Genomic DNA, 17,416 nt, shown 5'->3' with positions numbered 1-17,416 from the left:
ACTATAATCCAAATCAAACAAAATGCATTACGCCATCAAAAAGGACCCAACAACAGTAAACATCAACGCATATTCGGATCTACCGAATTGCATTTCACTTAAGATCCGAACCCGGAAACTAACAGATTCCTCTTTTTTTTTTTAATTAATTTTTGTTATTTTTATATATTTTGGGTTACTTTAATTACACGTCACCGACCACTCATGTCTTTTTGACATTTCTCCTCCACTCGCTTAAATATGAAACAGAGCACTGTTCATTTCTCACATTGAAATTAAAAATAAAATAAAAAATTCAAAGCTTTCTTCTTTCGTACGATATTCCATTGATCCAATTCGAAACAATCAAAAACATTTCTCTCCCTTTTCTCCGGATTTCGAATTTGTATTTGATTCCTTTCTCCTTTTCCCCATATTCCTCTTTCAAACATATATATATAAACCCTAGTTTTGACTCTCAAGTTTCTCAATTTCATCACAAATACCCAATTCATTTCCCAGAAGAAAACCCTAAATTTCGTATTTTTCCAATTGGGTTTTCGATTCCCGGTGATGAGGATTTATCTGATTGTCCTCGTGCTGGTTTCTGTATTTTCCTCGGCGTTCGCCGAAGATTCGATTCTCAAGTACCCTTCTGAAATCGAGAACATGCACAAGAGAGCTGCCGATGAAGATGTTGATTTGCATTGCACGACCTGGAGATTCGCGGCGGAGATGAACAATCTCGCCCCCTGGAAAACGATTCCGGTGGAGTGCGCCGATTACGTGAAGAACTACGTCATGGGTAAAGGCTACGCCACCGATCTGGAGAGAGTCTCTGAGGAAGCTTTCATCTTTGCGAGCAGCGTCGAATTCTCCGGCGATGGCAAAGATATTTGGGTTTTCGATATCGATGAGACTCTCTTGTCTAATCTTCCTTATTACATTGACCATGGCTTTGGGTATACATTTCTTATATATCTCATTTACTTGGTTCTGCTTATGTGTTCATGTGGCTCTTTTGCTAGATTTTGACAAAGGAGGACAATTTTGGTTAGAATAATAACTTGATTTGTTGATTCTGTTTTGTGTATTTTTGTAGGTTGGAGCTTTTTGATCACTCGGAGTTTGACAAATGGGTAGAGAGAGGAGTGGCACCGGCTATAGCACCAAGCTTGAAGCTTTACCAAAGAGTAATAGATTTGGGATACAAAGTTTTCTTGCTTACAGGGAGAAAAGAGAGTCACAGGCTTGTTACTGTTGAAAACCTCATCAATGCTGGTTTCCAGAACTGGGACAAGCTTATCCTCAGGTATTAAACACAACCATACTTACTCATAGAAACGATGTCGTAGCTTTTGGATTGCATGTCTAGGTCATGCAATGAGTTTGTTTGTTATGCAATGGTTAATTCTAGTTTTGATCTGTGGAGATAGTTTGAGAGAACATACCATCGTCAGTTTCATACATACTGTACATTGTGTGAGTTATCTTTTGTTTATTTCTTTGGTGTTATATGTGATGTGTAGATCTCCAGAGGAACAGCACAAAATGGCGACACTATACAAATCTGAGAAGAGAGATGAGATGGTGAAAGAGGGATACAGGATTAGAGGCAATTCAGGTGATCAATGGAGTGATTTGTTGGGTACCTCCATGTCACAACGATCCTTCAAACTTGCTAATCCTATGTACTATATCCCTTGAAGAGAGTGAAGACAAAGAGAGCTTTCTTGGACTACCTATAAAACATTACGAAAATCGTATATAGACTTACTAGAGCAATCAAAGTGTTTTTAAAGTTGGATTGCTTTCGCTTGTAAATTGTCGAGCAATTAAATGTACTAATAACAGAGAATGCTCTGTTTTATTGACTTGTTTCCATCAAAATAAGAAGATACATAATTACAGAGTAGATTTTCAAGAGACAAAACCATTGATCATTTTTGCATTCACAAAAAGGAAGACATGTTCACATTCATCAGAGAGTAACAGCAAGACCTTTCACAAAATTATATGTTAAAGGGACTGTAAGAACATGATCAAACCATTCAACATTCCCCCATATATTACCATGCCTTTCCAGCGCAATCACCGCACACCAAATTTTCTTCTCATATTTGCCACCAGGCCTATAAGAAGAGGAATCATCGTCCCACAAAAACGCAATCTTTCCACCATAATCAGCCAATATAACAGAAGAAAGCAGAGGGATTCTAGGTAGTCCTACCAAACCCATCAATGTTTTCCACCCTCTCACCTCAGTATCATACCATTTGAACTCTCTCGGACCAGCACGGTACAAAACATTATCTATCTCGCAATAAGAATCTGTAACAATAAATTTACTCACCTCTTTTCCAACATGGTCCCATCTACCTTGCTGGGAATCGTAAGCAACTACCTCTCCCTGAGTCGTCACCAAGTGGAACTTTCCATCAACACATGCGCTCTCACATTTATAAAAGTTACATTTGGTCTCGCTGCAAGGAATGGGCTCAGCATCCCAAACTTGTGTTTTTGTGTCGAACACTTGGCACGAGTTCTTGAAAGAGTTGGAATAGCCATCTTTGCATCTCCCTGCTACATATATCTTTCTGTCAAGGACGCTAGCAGAAAGTGACACTAACTTCACCCGCAAGCTTGGAGCCTCACGCCACGTGTGAGACAAGCAATCAAGAATCGAGACAGTTAAGGTTCCATCGGATCCGCCAATGTTGTAGATATCAGAACCAACAGCCACGAGACTAGAAGATTTTGCATGAGGAGGAGAGTGGGGAGTTGGGACAGTAGCAAGAACATACCCACTTGACTTATTTTTTCTACTGGTTAGGGTTCGATCAGGTTTCAGGCATAGGGTGAACCAATGTGGTTTAGGACCAGGAAAGAAACGAAAGCACACGTAGAGACAAGTCTCGTTGCTGCGGCCTAAGAGTGATCGAGCCTTGTAAAGATCCGGTGAAGCTAGGAGAGATCGAAAGCTCTTGGAGACGAGGGAGAGAGTAGGATAGTACAATCTTGAGATTCGTGCGAATATGCTCACTAGCAAATCATCGGGAAGTGACAGATTTGGGTTAGATTGCCACAGCTTCTTCTCCTTAGTCGTTGTCTTCCTCTTCTTTCCCGAGGAAGACATTGACGGCATGAGTATACGGTTTTAAGTTCGAGATAAAATATATGCGGCCCCGTGGTTTTTTTTTTTTACAATAAATAGGTAAAAGTAAAACCATTACATTTGAGTAAAGATTGGTTTATTGGTTTGGTTCAGTTTACACAGTAATGAGAATATAAACTTTTCTCCTCTTCATCTATTTCTCTTAATACAGTACAATAAACTGTGTTCCACTGAATACACTGATATCCTCAGCGCAAATAACAAGCGTTGAAAATCTCACCATATAAATATAATTGTTGATTGCGAATAGCACTAGTTTCTGTGGCGTTGAGAAGTTGCCTTGAGGTTTAAAAATTACCATCTACGATATATCGGCCAAGATAGGTTTCTGACAAGAGGAATTTACCAAATCTGTCAATTAGTATTGCTAGTTTTTTACCATATGATATCGCGACTGACTGTAATATATAATTTCCGTACATGGAACCAATAGATAATCCTAAATGAATAAGGAATAAGCAGGTATTAGTCGAAGACAAACGTCAAAGATGAGAGAGCCAATGTACACATTTTTTTAGGAAGAGGGGACAAAGTCATGCATAAACATGCTCCTCTTTCTCTTAAAACACCAAAAGTAATTTCAAATGAGACCCCCAAAGGTCTTCTCTCCCCCTTCTTTCTTTCTTCTTTCTCCCTTAAATTTAATGGGTTCTTGGGTTTTCAGTTTCGAGCTGTTCGAGAAAGTTATTACAGTTGTTCATGGTTCGGGCGTCAAGAAGGCCATGATTCCACAGTTTCACCATAAACACTCTCCAGCACCTACACAAAATACTCAGCTTTATCAACACAACCACTTTCTCTAAAACACTTGAAAAAAAACAATGGAGGAAATGAGAGTCAAGAATTACCAAATCAAGTGAGGTGTTCGAACCATGATGGGTCCATGTAATCTTGAAAATGCCTCACATGCCCATGGAATGTGACCATCTGCCAATACTCTGCAATGCATCCAAAACTAAGCGTCAAGGTAATGCTTATCATGAGTCAAAGAACATGGAAGCTAATATTATCCAATACTTCACTTGACTCAGTGCAGAAATATCCACAAGTGACTCTAAATTTTATATAATGTTAATCATCACATGTACTGAAAAGAGATATATGACATACCGCTGCTTCCTCACAAACGAGTTCCACATGTGCATTATCTGCTTCTCATCCTTAGTTACATCAACAAAATCATCGAGCATCTGAAAGAACAAAGGGTTACAGACTTACAGTTACTAATACGAAGAAATATTATTAGCTCTAGACTAATAGAGAATCAGACGAAATGTGTTGACACCGAAAACAAACTATAACACTTCAACTTAACAAATATTATATAAGCACATTGATTTGTTTCTACTGTTCCATATCAAACCATGATGCTTGCTCACATATTTCCTATCAATCTCTTACCATAATAATTTTCCTCCTATAAAACGTTTGCCCATGTCTAGTCTTCAATATTCCTTTCACTTTCACACGAAACATATATCTACCAAACTACTGAGCTTTATCTAGCACATCAGAGATAAATGACAGTAAGCTAAAGCTGTAGAAATATTAGATTCTAAAACATACCCTTCTATCTTCAAAATCTGCCACATCATCATCAACTTCATCTTCACTATCTCGGTCAGAAAGTACTTGTTCTAAAGCCATGGGCTGCGACAGTACACATAGTATAGTCAAAATCAATTACAATCTTCAAAAGCAGTTAACTAAAGAAATAGATCACCTGAGCTCGATGAGAGTGAAAAAACTGTCTCTTCTGAAGGAGGCTACGGCTGGTGGAGAAAAGAAATTGGAAAACTTAGTCACATAGTTTGAGATTAGCAAGCTACTTGTCAAAAGAACAAGGACAAATATTTCCACGCATGAATCATATGTAGTTAAATGAAAATCAAAGACAAGAGAACGACTACAGTCAAACATACTTCCTCAAGTCCGACCGTTCTATAGATAGTTTCCTCGTTTTTGCAAACTGCAACATTGTACTTCCAGCTATCGACTGCACATAATCTGGATCACCGCATGATTGCATGTCTGCAGGACTCGTGCCAGGAGGAACTCTTTGCCCTGACTCAGTACCCCCAATTCTTTCGTATTGCTTTCCAGGTGGGATTCGACTCTTCTCACTTCTAACAGAATGAGCATCTGAAAATAAAAATAAAAATGAAAACCCGTGCCAAATGATCCAATGTTGATGAATGCACATAAAAACGTAAATTACTTATAAATTACAAAACGAAGACAGGCTCTCATAGCAAAAGAAGCCGATACTACAAACCCAAGTAACCATCATTTCAGTCAACATACATACCATCAGTCTTCTCGAGCACCTCACAACCTAGTCCAAGATGAGGCCCTTGCCTTGAGCTCCGTACCTGACTCTTTTGCCTCCTCCGTCTGAACTTTTTTGAACTGTTACATATTGAAGAATTTTTATAGTCTGGAAGAGTCAAATGCTAGTGAGAAAAGTAAAGGCAACACAATAGGCCAAATAACTTACGAAAAAAAGAATGTTTGCTGCTTTGGGTCAACGTCGTCCTCATTAATCTGCGGAGATTTATTTTGCAAACATTTAATTCTTATAAACTGTGCCCAGAATAATCATCAAATCGGAAAATCTATGAAGGCGTCAAATATATCGTCGAACCAACTACTTCAAATAGGTTTGACCATCCTATATAATCCAGTACTTTATTCTACAGTCGAGCTCTGATTGCCACAAGATTTTAACAGCCACAGCGGTATCATGAAGAAATTATTCTCTTCACGTTATTAAAGACAATAGCAAGGATCATAGTGTCACAAATAGTAACAAAACATTCAACTTCCCTTATTTAACCTTAACCACTCAAATGTCAACAACGCATGGAGGATATTAGTTTTAATGAAAAATGATATTGTTATACCCTATAAGATCTACAGCAGAGAAACTAATGAACACAAATCAGACAAACCAAATGCTCACCTCGGACATCATTGGCTCTGTCTTGAGGGAGACATTTACAGCCTGATATTCTTCAGTTACCTAAAAACCAAGTGGAGCAGATTAGTGGTATCCACAAAACAAAAATTGAGTAACAGCTTGACTGAGTTTTGAAGTTACAAACCCAAAACTCGAAGTTGAAGAGATCATGGGTTGATGGCAAGTGATATCTCAGGCCCTACAACATGATTGGGAAGAAAAAAAAAGATTGCATCACTCCAAAGAGTTCACTACAGCTGTATCTTTGACTGAGGGGTATGAATGAGAATGGAAATAAAAGTCCACCTTGAAACTGGCACATTTTACTAAGCAGAATGGACAAGAAAAGTCTTCGGTTACTGCAAAATTATATATAACAGGTTAGAGAACCAAATGAAATATATACATAGGTATGAAACAGGTTAAGGATGATACAAAAGTTACCTTCAGTCCTCTGCAATTTGTTGTTATAGTATCTGTAATTGAAAACTACATTTCGTGTTCTCAACCTATGCAATGAATGTTGAGATTTAGAGTCAACATGAAGAGGTAGACATTCTATATTTTACATAACCGCTTTTAAATTGACAACTATATATATTTCATTAGAGGAGGGACAGTCACAATTCAAGAAAACTGGCAACGACAGATTTAGGGCGATAGCAGACAGGTCAATAGATTATATAGAATTAGAAATACTTATAAAAGATGAGTCAAGAAAGCTAAAAGAGAAGAAAAGGGATTGTCGACTAAACTGAAAATTACCTGATAATTTGCAACAATGACGAGGAAGAGATGTCATTATATGAAAATGAACTATAAGGAGATTTTTCTGTTGCCCCAACCTCTTCTGCAGATATGGTGACTTGCACTTGCTGCGGTGAGCTCTTCAAATAAGAAGTTAAAGATTTATAAGAATACAACTACATAACAATTCCAGGAAAATGGATACAAGAATAGCAAAGTGTGGAAAGTTACCGAGGTGAGGGGATTGCTGGGCACCTGAATCGATACACACTTTTCCTCACTCATAGACTTTAGCTGCAACAATGGACATGTTATTTTGAAAAGACTTTCATCTAAATAATTCAGAACTGAAAACTAGCAGCCCATATAATATTCAGATAAGTAATTATTTCCAATTTACTTTTTCAAATTACATGAAAGAAGTTCAATCCAGAGTCCACATTTCACTAAAGGGAACCAAGAAACACAGAACATAAGGGAAGATGAAGGCAATAGTCTTTACCTTTATGAAGCAAGGCTGCATTTCAACAAGAGATACCGAGTCTACTCTCTGTCCCAAGTCCATGTTTGGAGATTTCTGCCACGACGCATAGAGCGATTGCAGAGGTATTTTGCTCCATAAGCAATGTCCTCCTATATTGCCTGCTAGGAAAAGACGCTTATGATGATAAGAGTTTATGAAGAAAGAGAATTTCAGGAACTCTCATAACCAAGAATCCCTGATCGTTTTGTTAATAAATAGGACTGAGATTTCTCCATGCTATGACATGGAAAATTGGTATGCCTAAATAGACACACCACTTTGCACAATTAAGACGTTATATCATTGAAAAAAAGGAAATACCTGAATGAATCTTGCCTGAATCAATACCAAACTGAGAATTCTGCGCACCAGCTACAAGAAAGAAGATAATTTGATCACGTGATCTGAATACTATATGAATGTCTTAAAATAATAGTATACACCAGTTAATCTTAATCACCAAAGCTGATAAACAAGATAGCTAGTGATCCTGATTTAGACTCCAACGCGAGTCTGTTCATATCAGGGAGAAGAAAGTTGGCTTGGGCTTGACTAACTCCATCAACTCCCAGGCCACCAGTTAGGATACATGCTCGACTGAACCTATATACTGCAGAATACTATAATTTGAGAATTTTAAGTTAGCAAAGAAAAGGAAAGTAACGAGTAATAAAGATCAATACAAATTTCTGGCAGCGGTTCAAACACCTACCTCGGCGACAGGCTTAGGGGAAACGAGTCTAGCCAGTAAAATATACAGAGGGAACAATTTTTGAGTTTGTACACCAGCATCTATAGTGCCCGAGAGGAACACAGACATTTGTATTCTGCACAGCAGTAATATATTGATTACTATCCACCAGTGGGTAAAGTCTCAAAATCTTCTTCCCAAAAAATTGAAAGCATTCATGTCCGGAATGAACCATTGAGGCATAGTCTAATAATTAAACAAAAAAACACTAAAGGAGGTTCTGACAGTATACCTCCTTTTATGTTTGGCCTCAATCTTATAATGCAAACATCGCTGAAGAAACAAGGGCTACAGAGGAGAGAAGATAGACAATGATTAGGACAGCAAAGCAAATGAAGTCTAACTCAAAACTTGTAAAGCTATAATCTTTGTCTCTAGAGAAAGGTAGGTAACAAGAGAGAGAAAGAGAGGAAGTCTGACTCAAAAACTTGTAAAGTTATAATCTTTGTCTGTAGAGAAAGGTAGGTAACAAGAGAGAGAGACATACATTCCTAAGAGAACGGCGCTCAAGGATATTGTAGAGTTCAACAGGCTTGCAATAGGCAGCGAGGCTCTCTTCAGCAGCAACCTCCTCCTCTTGAGAAATACGCAGACGGGAGTCTTCATGGCACATCTGCTCTGTGCTTCTTGAACAACTGTTATTAAGATAAGATTTCCACCAAAATTATGCCTAAATAGATTTTGTCTCTTGTTAACTGAAAAGATGAAAAAGAGACATACGAAGAGGATTCACGAGTGATGAGAGGAATGCCTGGCATTCTCGCCCTACGAGAGCCTCGAGTACAACAATACCAAACCCAGAATCACCATCATCACCTGTAACAATCAGTGAATCATCATCAAAACCCATTAGCAGATATATAATTTGAACAGTGACTTCAAACAAAAATCAGCTATGGGACTAACCCAAAGCTGGGGGGGATTGAGCTAATAATAATAAGGAGGGTCGATCAAATCTAAGAACGAATTTGGGGCTTGAGATGTGAAGAAGAAGAGATTTTTGATAAGAGATCTCGAATCGAATCGAAGGAGAAAATGAAGATATAACTTAAGAAGAGAGAGAGAGAGAGGGAGAGATGGAACAGTTAAAAGCTCAAAAGAAGAACCCTAATTGTGAGAATTATCTTCACAAGACAGAGGCGACTATGACAGCTTGCGAGAGAGAGAGAGAGAGCGTTTTGGTTTGGGAGAAGTGTAAAATTTGGTTTTGTTCAGGCGAGAGAGAGAGAGAGAGAGGAGACTGTATAAATTAAATTAGTTTTTTTTCTCCTCTAAACGAAAATAACGTAAAAAAGAAACCCTGTCTTAAAACTTTTTTACCAACTCTCTCTGTCTCTGTCTCTCTCTCTCTCATGATAATTTTTTTCTTTGGTTTTTTTAATTAGATATTTTTTATAAAAAGTATAAACACTACACTTTTTTTTTTTTAATTTTGAGATAGAGATATTAGATTTTTGTATCATGAAAATTTCGTGCTAGGATTTATTAACACAAAGATATTATTGTTTGTGCAGGCTTTTTTTGGTTGAGATGAAAAAATTGGTTTACTCGATTTCCAGTGATAAATTAAAGACTAATTAAACAAACTAATTAAACAAATTGGTTTACTTTGATAATATAAACCATCTCATGAGTGATGAGAATGCGACGGGAGAAGGTTTTAAGCTTTATTAGTACCGGTTTTGGAGTTATGTTTCCGGTTTGGCGTAAGTTAGCCAATAATCTTCTGGTGGAAGAGGCGCTAACGTGGACGAGTATCCCTCCCATCATCAAAAAAGTCACACACACACATGAGTCGGAGACGGAGAGGGTTTTTACATTGATTCTAGGGTTTTACGATTACTATCTTCATACTCATTTCAGATCTCCTCTCCTCTTCTCTCGGATTCGTAAACCACTACTCTACAAGGGTCTTTTCAAAAATGTTGCCCAGATTAGCTCGACTCGTTACTCAGTCCTCAAAGCTTCGATCTTTCACCACTAACGGATCCATGTTAAATCTCTCCCGCTACGGGTACGCCACTGTTGCTCCCGAGACTGTTGATGCTCCGCCCCAGAAATATTTCCCCAGCAAATCTCCGGTATGATCCAATATCTGCTTTCATTTTATTAAAAGATCCTGTATTCACAACTAGCCACTGTGTTCGTGTAACTCTATGATCCGGAAAGTACTAATTTTAGTGATGCTAAGGTCTCATCATTATATGATTCGATGCTAAGGTCAATTTGATACCCATTTGGTACTAGTTTAATCTCTGCAAATGAGCTGAATCGGGAGCTACAGGGACTTCTGCTTCTTTGTCGTCACCATGTTGCTGTTTCATTTAGTCTTTACTTCTAAGAATTTACAACGAGGTGGTTTTGGATTCGTCCCTTTTTGCTGTTGGAGTTTCCTTTAGGATATATAGATGAATCATTTTGTGATTAGGATTCTTCAACTGTTTCTGAATATTATTAGTGCGTTTCTTTAATGAATTTGTGTTTTGCTTTATGTCTGATAGATAAACTTGGATAAGATGTTTTGGTCAAAGCCATGTTCTTTGGCTCTACCCAAAGACTCTCCTCTCAGGATTGATGAACCAGACTATGTAGGGATCCGTCGTTTCATACTTAAGATGATGATGTTCTATAGCAAACAGAGCATGTCTATCCGTGGGGCAAACGTGATTTACAAGCGGATCATTGCACAAGTTGACAAACCAGCTATCTATGATGGTACTTTATTTGGTTCTCAACACAATTGCACATTGGAGATTTGTTTAAAATTTGATTTGCAAACAGAATATGTTGTTTATATAATCTGGTTCTTGTCTCTGCTGCAGCATTCAACTTGGAGAAAACATTTAAAATAACATTTTCGCTGCTTGTCCTTCATATGTGGCTTGTTTTACGCCGCTTGAAGGAAGATGGACAGGAAGGTGTTGACCTTGGTCAATATGTCTATGAGATCTACAATCATGATGTGGAACTCAGGGTATCTAAAGCCGGGGTACGTGCTATACTGTTGTTTCCTACATAATCTTATTTTCTTAGATTCCTTAAAATTAAGATGGTCTTGATCTTTCTTGAAATTGCAGGTTAACTTGCTGTTGGCCAAGTGGATGAAGGAATTGGAGCGGATATTTTATGGAAATGTTGTTGCCTATGACGCTGCGCTACTTCCAGAAGCTAAACCAAATGAACTACAAATCAAATTATGGAGGTAAAGCTTCAATAATGTTGTGCTTCATGCATTGAACTCAGTGGAAATTACACTGGAAGGTTGTCCGGGTTGAATGTATATGTTGTAGCAGCCGTGAATGAAAGATTTTTCTCAGAACCTCTTTTTGGAATTGTATTGTAGGAACGTATTTTCTGATGATGGAACAACAACACCTGATAACACGGATTTAAAAGCAGCACAGGCATGATTTTCTCCTCTCTATCTCTCTAACAACTTTTAGGCTATGTGTAATTTTTTTTGAGACATTGCTTGTATGTTTCAGGCAATGGCAAGATATGTCCGGAGAGAACTTGGTTCTCTATCTTTAACAGGTGCATACACTAGCCTCCCTATCTCATATATTGCTTTATCAATTGCAACATACAAATCACTTTTGTTTTACTGTAAACTGAGAAGCTTTAGTTGGCATACCCCAGTCTGTGACTCTCACTTGCATTTTCAAATGGACAAGTTTTATCTTATATGGTTCTGTTTCGTAATGCACAGATAAAGAATCCATATTCTCTGGCAATTTCGCTTTCACTCCTTTGGAGAGCAAACCCCTGTGACTTGAATGAAATAGAGGAAGCTGTGGCGCTTGGCGAATCAATCTTTCATTTGTTGCTCTTTTTTCAGCGTTTATATCCAGCCAAAGAAACATACACAGAGAGGAAGATATGCTGGTTGTTAGCATCTAGATGATCATGAAAACATTATGAAAGTTAATAAGATAACTGGAATAGAGCATTTGATGCCATTGGTACTTTAATTCACTAATGCTCAAAGTAATTGCACTTCCCTGCGTTTCAACATGTATTATTTTTACAGGTTATTCTAGTTTTCCATCTTTTCGTTGGGTCTTTGAGGTAAGACAAATATAAGGTGGTTAGCGCAAGAAATGATTTGTACCAATTGAAAGGAGATTTTTAAGTTCGTGACTTGTAAGTGTGACCAGTGAAATTGTAGAACACGTTCGACAAATGATTTGTCGAATAAGTTCATAGTTACAGATTTAAGCTTGCGCAATAGGAGATTACAGCGAACATATGTGAAATGTATACTTTTGCTTATGTTTCAAAGATTTCAAACACATAAAGACTTGGGAGGTCTTTTCTTGTTGCTACTGTCCTTAATGACTTTGCCACATTTCATCTTTACTCGAATGTAATGTTCCATAACTTTATTCCGCATCAGGGTGATTTGTCGTGATGATATGTGCAAGATTTTGAAGATTACAAATCTATAGTATGTTTTGAATTAAGCATCTTAACCGCTGATGTGCTTCATAAGCGTGCTTGATAAAGCTCACTAGTTTGGTAGCATATGACTACTACTGTGAACAATATGGCATATGTAGCTTTCAAAGATTGGATATCTAACTCCATGATCTTAGTAATTGTGTATGGGCTTTATCTTACACTGCAATGCTATGATACATTTACTTTATAATACCCTATGAATTACTGTGACAATATGATTAGCTTGGTCAAACCTTTCTGTATAATCGGATTTATAAGATGTTCTATATGTATCCATAAATAATATATTTGACCAAACTTAGACGACGTACAACACCGTACTCTATATAACAAAACATATATAAAAGGATCAAAACATTACTTATACTCTCACAACAATTAAGAAAGAAAAGTAAGATTACAGCATACGTACGTATTGCATGTTATTGTTACACATTAACACAAACGTTGAAAATAATAAACACAAAGCGAAGAGATCGAACGGTGGATGACAATATAATGTGGAAATGGTTTGTTTACCCTTACGAATTTTAAGAAGCATGTTGTGGTTGTTGGTGATGGACTCCAATGTTGTGCTGTCCATACTTGGTATCCTGAGCTCTGCTCCCCATCTTCATCCGAGCATTCTCTATCTTCTCAGATCCTGACCCCGTCATGTGCCTATACACATTCACCATGTATTCAAATTCTTAATTTCTATAATGTAGCGTGCAGAGTAAGCTAGGTTTGAAACGTAGGTAACATTTTGTGTATCAGTCATGTAGAGTATATATACCTGTAGAGCCAAGAGAAAGCGGTAATGGCGGCTATGCCAAAGCCACCTGAGGCGAGGAATCCGGTGATGATGAGAGTGACGGTGATCACTGCCGGAACCAAGACAGGGCTGAAGATAACAAGCAGAGGAGTGGCCACAGTGAGGGCGATCACTGTTCCGGCTAGGGTTAAGCCGGAGAGGACTAGTAAGGATCCACCGGCTGTGACCGCAGTCGCTGCCTTCACCATCTGCGTCGCCTTCGGATGGGCCTGGCCAAGGGTACTACTGTCTCGACTTATCATCTCGTGATGTGTTCTTGTTTGGTCCGCCATTGATTCTTTTTACGATCGTTCCAAAGAAAAAGAAAAATAACAAAGAGAAGTAGTAATGTATTTGGAGTAGCAAGTAAGCTATCATGAGATATATGAAGGAGATGAGTGAGAGAGCTGGTGGGGGGTCACTTGAGACGTGACCACTTGTCGAGAGTGTTTTCATGCAGCCGTTGCATGTGTAAATGAAAGCAGAGATGGTCTCTTTTGCGACACGTACGTTTTGGCCGTTTTGTTTCTGAAATAGGACACTATTGGACCGGGGAATAATTCACGTGATAGACAATACAATAGTCGATCCTGGTTACATGGTCTTGGTACCACATCTTTAGAGAAGCAAAGAACAGTGGAATCAATATCCATTAGGCCTAACCAACCAAGCCCACAAATGCCTTGAGGAGAAATATAGGCTAGGCCTTGAAGGTAAAATAATGCAAAACCCGTAAAGGAAGGCATGAACTAGCCTTCCTTAAAAAAACTCCTCAAATTAGCCCTACTAAAGTTTGTGAGGCATTTTATGAGAGACGTACGTTTGTGTTATCTGACTTTGCAATTTTCTTGAGTCTATGGTGGTACGATGATGATTAGCTCTTTCCTTAAGAACACAAAGGATTCTTTTAACCTTTTTTTTTTGCTAAAGAGGAATCTTTTAACTTATTGGACCACTATAGATTGGACCACCATAAATTGGTCGTATAATTGATATTTGTCTTCTCCTTTGTAAACGGATATGCGTATTCGTGTTCAGTTTTAGAGTATGCGTATCATGTGTCTCATTGTTTAACAAGTATGCGTATCATGTGTCTCAGCATGCTAGCTGCAAAATCAAAACGACTGTAACTCTAGTTGTTTCATTAATTCGGATATACAAAGGGATCCATAATTAGAATGGTGATCTAAACCTAGACGGTAGTTTCAAATCTCGAGAGTCTTGGACCATGAATTTTGTTTGGACATTTTCTATTTTGATACTCAAAAGTCAAAACGGTGCATGCAAGAATTTCAAACTGTCATTGTCCAAAATAGGCAAGTTGCTCGCTCTATACATAATACAATAACTCTACACTTCATTGCTTAGCCGTGAAAGAAACAGAAATCGAGTAACCAAATTCAGATTAGTTTCAAATATTACGGCGAAAATATCATTTCCTACCACCCAATCTTATGATTCAGAGTGTGACCAAATGAGAATCCAAGGTAAGTGGAGACTAATTCCATGACTAATAGACACAGTCGTGCATCCACTTCAATTCCAAAATATAATTACGAATAAAGTAAGAAGTCTATTTCATTCAAAACCTCTCTACAGAAAACATTTTTAATTTGTGTCTAGGATTCGAAGAAACCTGGAAGCAGAGACTAGCTTGATAAGGCCCCCCTCACAACAAAAAGACAAAGCCTCAAATCCTTTATTGTCTTTAAATAATAGAGTTAATTAGAAAAAGGGCAGTTTTCTTAGCGTGCCCTTTCGTTTTAGGCACTTTTCCAAATCCTTTCCAAAATAGGTACTCAATGCATTGTTAAATGTCGGTTTTACCCTTAAATCAGTGACGTCTTCTTCTTTCTCTTCCTTTCTCTGTGTTCTCTGTCATCTTATCAAAAGAAAAAAATTGAAATCAAAGCTTTTCGATCATGTTCGTTCTTGGCTTCTATGTTCCAAATTCAAGTATGTATCTTCGTCTCCTTTGTCGGATTTATTAATCTGGATCCAGTTTTGCAGTGGCCTTATTCTTCTTCGATTCTTATCGGATTTAGTCTCCGGGGAAAACGACGCGTTCGAGAAGCAGCCGCAACAAAGCAAATCGAGATTAGATTTATGATTTCCTCTCAGTATGTTGGGTTTGATCTGTAATATGTTGTTCGACATAGTATGTTTCTGAAATATTTGACAATAAACTAGTTTTATGGATTCGAAACTTTATAATGATCTATGTGGGTTGATTAGTGCATGTCTTAGGGTTTAGTTTTACATCTCTAGGAACTCGTAATTCACTATCGTTAATGCATGCTTGTTCGAATGATGAAAGGGTTGATATGATGTATCTCCTCCGAATGTTTGCAGGTAATATTAAAAGCTTTACCAATACACTCAAGTCTTGATTCTTCTTCTCGCTCTATATGGTGAAGGGCAATAATGTCATAAACAGTAGATTTTTGCTGAGTTGTACATTGTTACTGTATTACGTTCCTATTTCGAAAGAAAAGAGTTCAAAAGTGCCTATTTTGATAATATTCCCTAAATAATAATTTAGAGAGTCCACTTGCACACTCCAAAGCAGCAAAAGAACTAAACAAAGTCAATATATTGAAAAAAAGGATCCTTCCTCTCTCCAACACAAGAAGCTAACTAGGAACCCTCTCACTTCCCACTTCTATATAACCTCAAATCCCAAAAACCAAAAAAATCTCACATTCAAAACCACAATTGAAAACATAAAGAAGACTCTAATATCATCTATGGCTTCTTTATATCAACAACAACAATTAGAACAAGACCAATCATCTTTAGATCTCATAACTCAACACCTTCTTACTGATTTCCCTTCATTAGAGACCTTTGTCTCCACCATCCACCACTCCACCACCTCAAGTACTCTACGCCAACGCAAGCCACCTCTTTCCACCATTGTAGTTCCTACTACTGCACCAGTGGCTCAAGAGGAGGATGATCAAAAGCATTACAGAGGCGTCAGGAGAAGACCGTGGGGTAAGTATGCAGCTGAGATCAGAGATCCAAACAAGAAAGGTGTTCGTGTCTGGTTAGGAACTTTTGACTCGGCAATAGAAGCTGCAAGAGGTTATGACAAGGCTGCTTTTAAACTACGAGGAAGTAAAGCCATTCTTAACTTCCCACTCGAAGCAGGCAAGCACAAGGACTTAGGAGACAACAACAAGACTGTGTCTTTAAAAGCAAAGAGGAAGAGACAAGTAACAGAGGATGAAAGCCACCTGAGCAACCATAAAGCTGCGAAGAGGGAAGAAGCTCAGGCTCAGGCTGATGCTTGTCCATTAACGCCGTCTAGTTGGATGGGATTTTGGGACGGAGCAGACAGTAAAGAGATGGGAATATTCTCCGTGCCTCTGTTATCTCCTTATCCATCTCTAGTATACTCTCCACTTGTGGTTAAGTAAGCTTCTGAGAGGATCAAATCAGGAAAATTCCAACATTAGGTGCCATTAGCAACTTTGGATTGTCTTAAAGCCTCTAGATTAGCTGATTGTAAAAAAAAATGCTTTGCTACAAGATTCATTCATTCTTCTTAAATGCAATTATTTCTACCTATCTTTAAACGAGTACCTTTTCCTTAAACGACAATAAAGAGGAAGTTCGAACTTACAAGACCTACTAATGAACCGTTCGAACAAAACGACTTTGGTCGCAGTCTAATTATGCAGAAAACCACAAACAAATGCACTTTGCTTTCAACCATAGAACAACAAATCTCATCAGGATCAGGTAATAAAGTGTAGATACCAACATATAGTTTGATAAAGACTGACCCACTGGTTACTCAGGATGGTCAACTAAATTCTTACAAACCGACTCCAAGGGAAGCTGGAAGCCTGGACCTATTTACAATTGAAAAAACGGATCTCATATAGACAGAAATTGTTATCCATGGCCAAAGAGCCCAACAAAGACAAGAAAACTACTTTGGAACCACCGGAATGTTCATATCCTTACAATACACTGGAACCATTTAACTAAGTGTGAAATCATGTGGGTATTTACATATA

At 38.0% G+C, this 17,416-nt stretch overlaps 6 protein-coding genes across 11 annotated transcripts; 3 read left to right on the top strand and 3 right to left on the bottom strand.

The window, feature by feature from the left end:
• The first annotated feature begins 299 nt into the window (after nucleotides 1–299).
• Nucleotides 300–1,889, top strand: LOC17875850 (acid phosphatase 1). Its single transcript, XM_006280914.2, has 3 exons — nucleotides 300–941; nucleotides 1,082–1,291; nucleotides 1,509–1,889. The coding sequence occupies exons 1-3, from the start codon at nucleotides 553–555 to the stop codon at nucleotides 1,684–1,686; spliced, it is 777 nt and encodes a 258-aa protein (XP_006280976.1). The 5' UTR covers nucleotides 300–552; the 3' UTR covers nucleotides 1,687–1,889.
• Nucleotides 1,890–1,960: 71 nt separating this feature from the next.
• On the bottom strand, nucleotides 1,961–3,115 carry LOC17875015 (F-box/kelch-repeat protein At5g51250). 3 transcript variants are annotated; one of them, XM_023776904.1, is made up of 2 exons: nucleotides 2,147–3,115; nucleotides 1,961–2,089 (listed from the first exon to the last, which is right to left on the bottom strand). In XM_023776904.1, the coding sequence occupies exons 1-2, from the start codon at nucleotides 3,113–3,115 to the stop codon at nucleotides 1,961–1,963; spliced, it is 1,098 nt and encodes a 365-aa protein (XP_023632672.1). The 3 variants fall into 3 exon arrangements, with proteins under 3 accessions (XP_023632672.1, XP_023632675.1, XP_006281431.1); XM_023776907.1 differs by having other exon boundaries at nucleotides 1,961–2,383; nucleotides 2,513–3,115; XM_006281369.1 differs by having other exon boundaries at nucleotides 1,961–3,115.
• Nucleotides 3,116–3,495: 380 nt separating this feature from the next.
• On the bottom strand, nucleotides 3,496–9,335 carry LOC17875212 (polycomb group protein EMBRYONIC FLOWER 2). 2 transcript variants are annotated; one of them, XM_023784158.1, is made up of 22 exons: nucleotides 9,041–9,335; nucleotides 8,855–8,950; nucleotides 8,622–8,769; nucleotides 8,367–8,422; nucleotides 8,096–8,210; nucleotides 7,844–8,003; nucleotides 7,705–7,755; nucleotides 7,363–7,502; nucleotides 7,092–7,154; nucleotides 6,879–7,000; nucleotides 6,558–6,622; nucleotides 6,420–6,472; nucleotides 6,259–6,312; nucleotides 6,117–6,176; nucleotides 5,652–5,698; nucleotides 5,463–5,563; nucleotides 5,077–5,296; nucleotides 4,878–4,926; nucleotides 4,721–4,804; nucleotides 4,265–4,344; nucleotides 4,003–4,092; nucleotides 3,496–3,913 (listed from the first exon to the last, which is right to left on the bottom strand). In XM_023784158.1, the coding sequence occupies exons 2-22, from the start codon at nucleotides 8,890–8,892 to the stop codon at nucleotides 3,796–3,798; spliced, it is 1,914 nt and encodes a 637-aa protein (XP_023639926.1). In that variant the 5' UTR covers nucleotides 8,893–8,950; nucleotides 9,041–9,335; the 3' UTR covers nucleotides 3,496–3,795. The 2 variants fall into 2 exon arrangements, with proteins under 2 accessions (XP_023639926.1, XP_023639931.1); XM_023784163.1 differs by lacking the exons at nucleotides 8,367–8,422; nucleotides 8,622–8,769; nucleotides 8,855–8,950; nucleotides 9,041–9,335 and having other exon boundaries at nucleotides 7,844–7,993; nucleotides 8,096–8,165.
• Nucleotides 9,336–9,899: 564 nt separating this feature from the next.
• LOC17875184 (ubiquinol-cytochrome-c reductase complex assembly factor 1) lies at nucleotides 9,900–12,235 on the top strand. Its single transcript, XM_006280870.2, has 7 exons — nucleotides 9,900–10,215; nucleotides 10,636–10,849; nucleotides 10,957–11,123; nucleotides 11,212–11,336; nucleotides 11,478–11,538; nucleotides 11,620–11,668; nucleotides 11,844–12,235. The coding sequence occupies exons 1-7, from the start codon at nucleotides 10,057–10,059 to the stop codon at nucleotides 11,903–11,905; spliced, it is 837 nt and encodes a 278-aa protein (XP_006280932.1). The 5' UTR covers nucleotides 9,900–10,056; the 3' UTR covers nucleotides 11,906–12,235.
• Nucleotides 12,236–12,882: 647 nt separating this feature from the next.
• LOC17875512 (oleosin 14.9 kDa) lies at nucleotides 12,883–13,749 on the bottom strand. The gene is made up of 2 exons (XM_006282156.2): nucleotides 13,371–13,749; nucleotides 12,883–13,255 (listed from the first exon to the last, which is right to left on the bottom strand). The coding sequence occupies exons 1-2, from the start codon at nucleotides 13,679–13,681 to the stop codon at nucleotides 13,126–13,128; spliced, it is 441 nt and encodes a 146-aa protein (XP_006282218.1). The 5' UTR covers nucleotides 13,682–13,749; the 3' UTR covers nucleotides 12,883–13,125.
• A 1,461-nt stretch (nucleotides 13,750–15,210) lies between these two features.
• LOC17877230 (ethylene-responsive transcription factor ERF105) lies at nucleotides 15,211–16,962 on the top strand. 3 transcript variants are annotated; one of them, XM_023787374.1, is made up of 2 exons: nucleotides 15,211–15,344; nucleotides 15,741–16,962. In XM_023787374.1, exon 2 carries the CDS (start codon nucleotides 16,136–16,138, stop codon nucleotides 16,808–16,810), a length of 675 nt encoding a protein of 224 aa, XP_023643142.1. In that variant the 5' UTR covers nucleotides 15,211–15,344; nucleotides 15,741–16,135; the 3' UTR covers nucleotides 16,811–16,962. The 3 variants fall into 3 exon arrangements, with proteins under 3 accessions (XP_023643142.1, XP_023643141.1, XP_006281570.1); XM_023787373.1 differs by having other exon boundaries at nucleotides 15,211–15,508; XM_006281508.2 differs by having other exon boundaries at nucleotides 15,211–15,546.
• Nucleotides 16,963–17,416: the final 454 nt, after the last annotated feature.

Source organism: Capsella rubella, unplaced genomic scaffold, assembly GCF_000375325.1.
Source record: "Capsella rubella cultivar Monte Gargano unplaced genomic scaffold, Caprub1_0 scaffold_8, whole genome shotgun sequence".
Taxonomy (NCBI): domain Eukaryota; kingdom Viridiplantae; phylum Streptophyta; class Magnoliopsida; order Brassicales; family Brassicaceae; genus Capsella; species Capsella rubella.
This window is presented reverse-complemented; position numbering and strand designations above follow the sequence as displayed.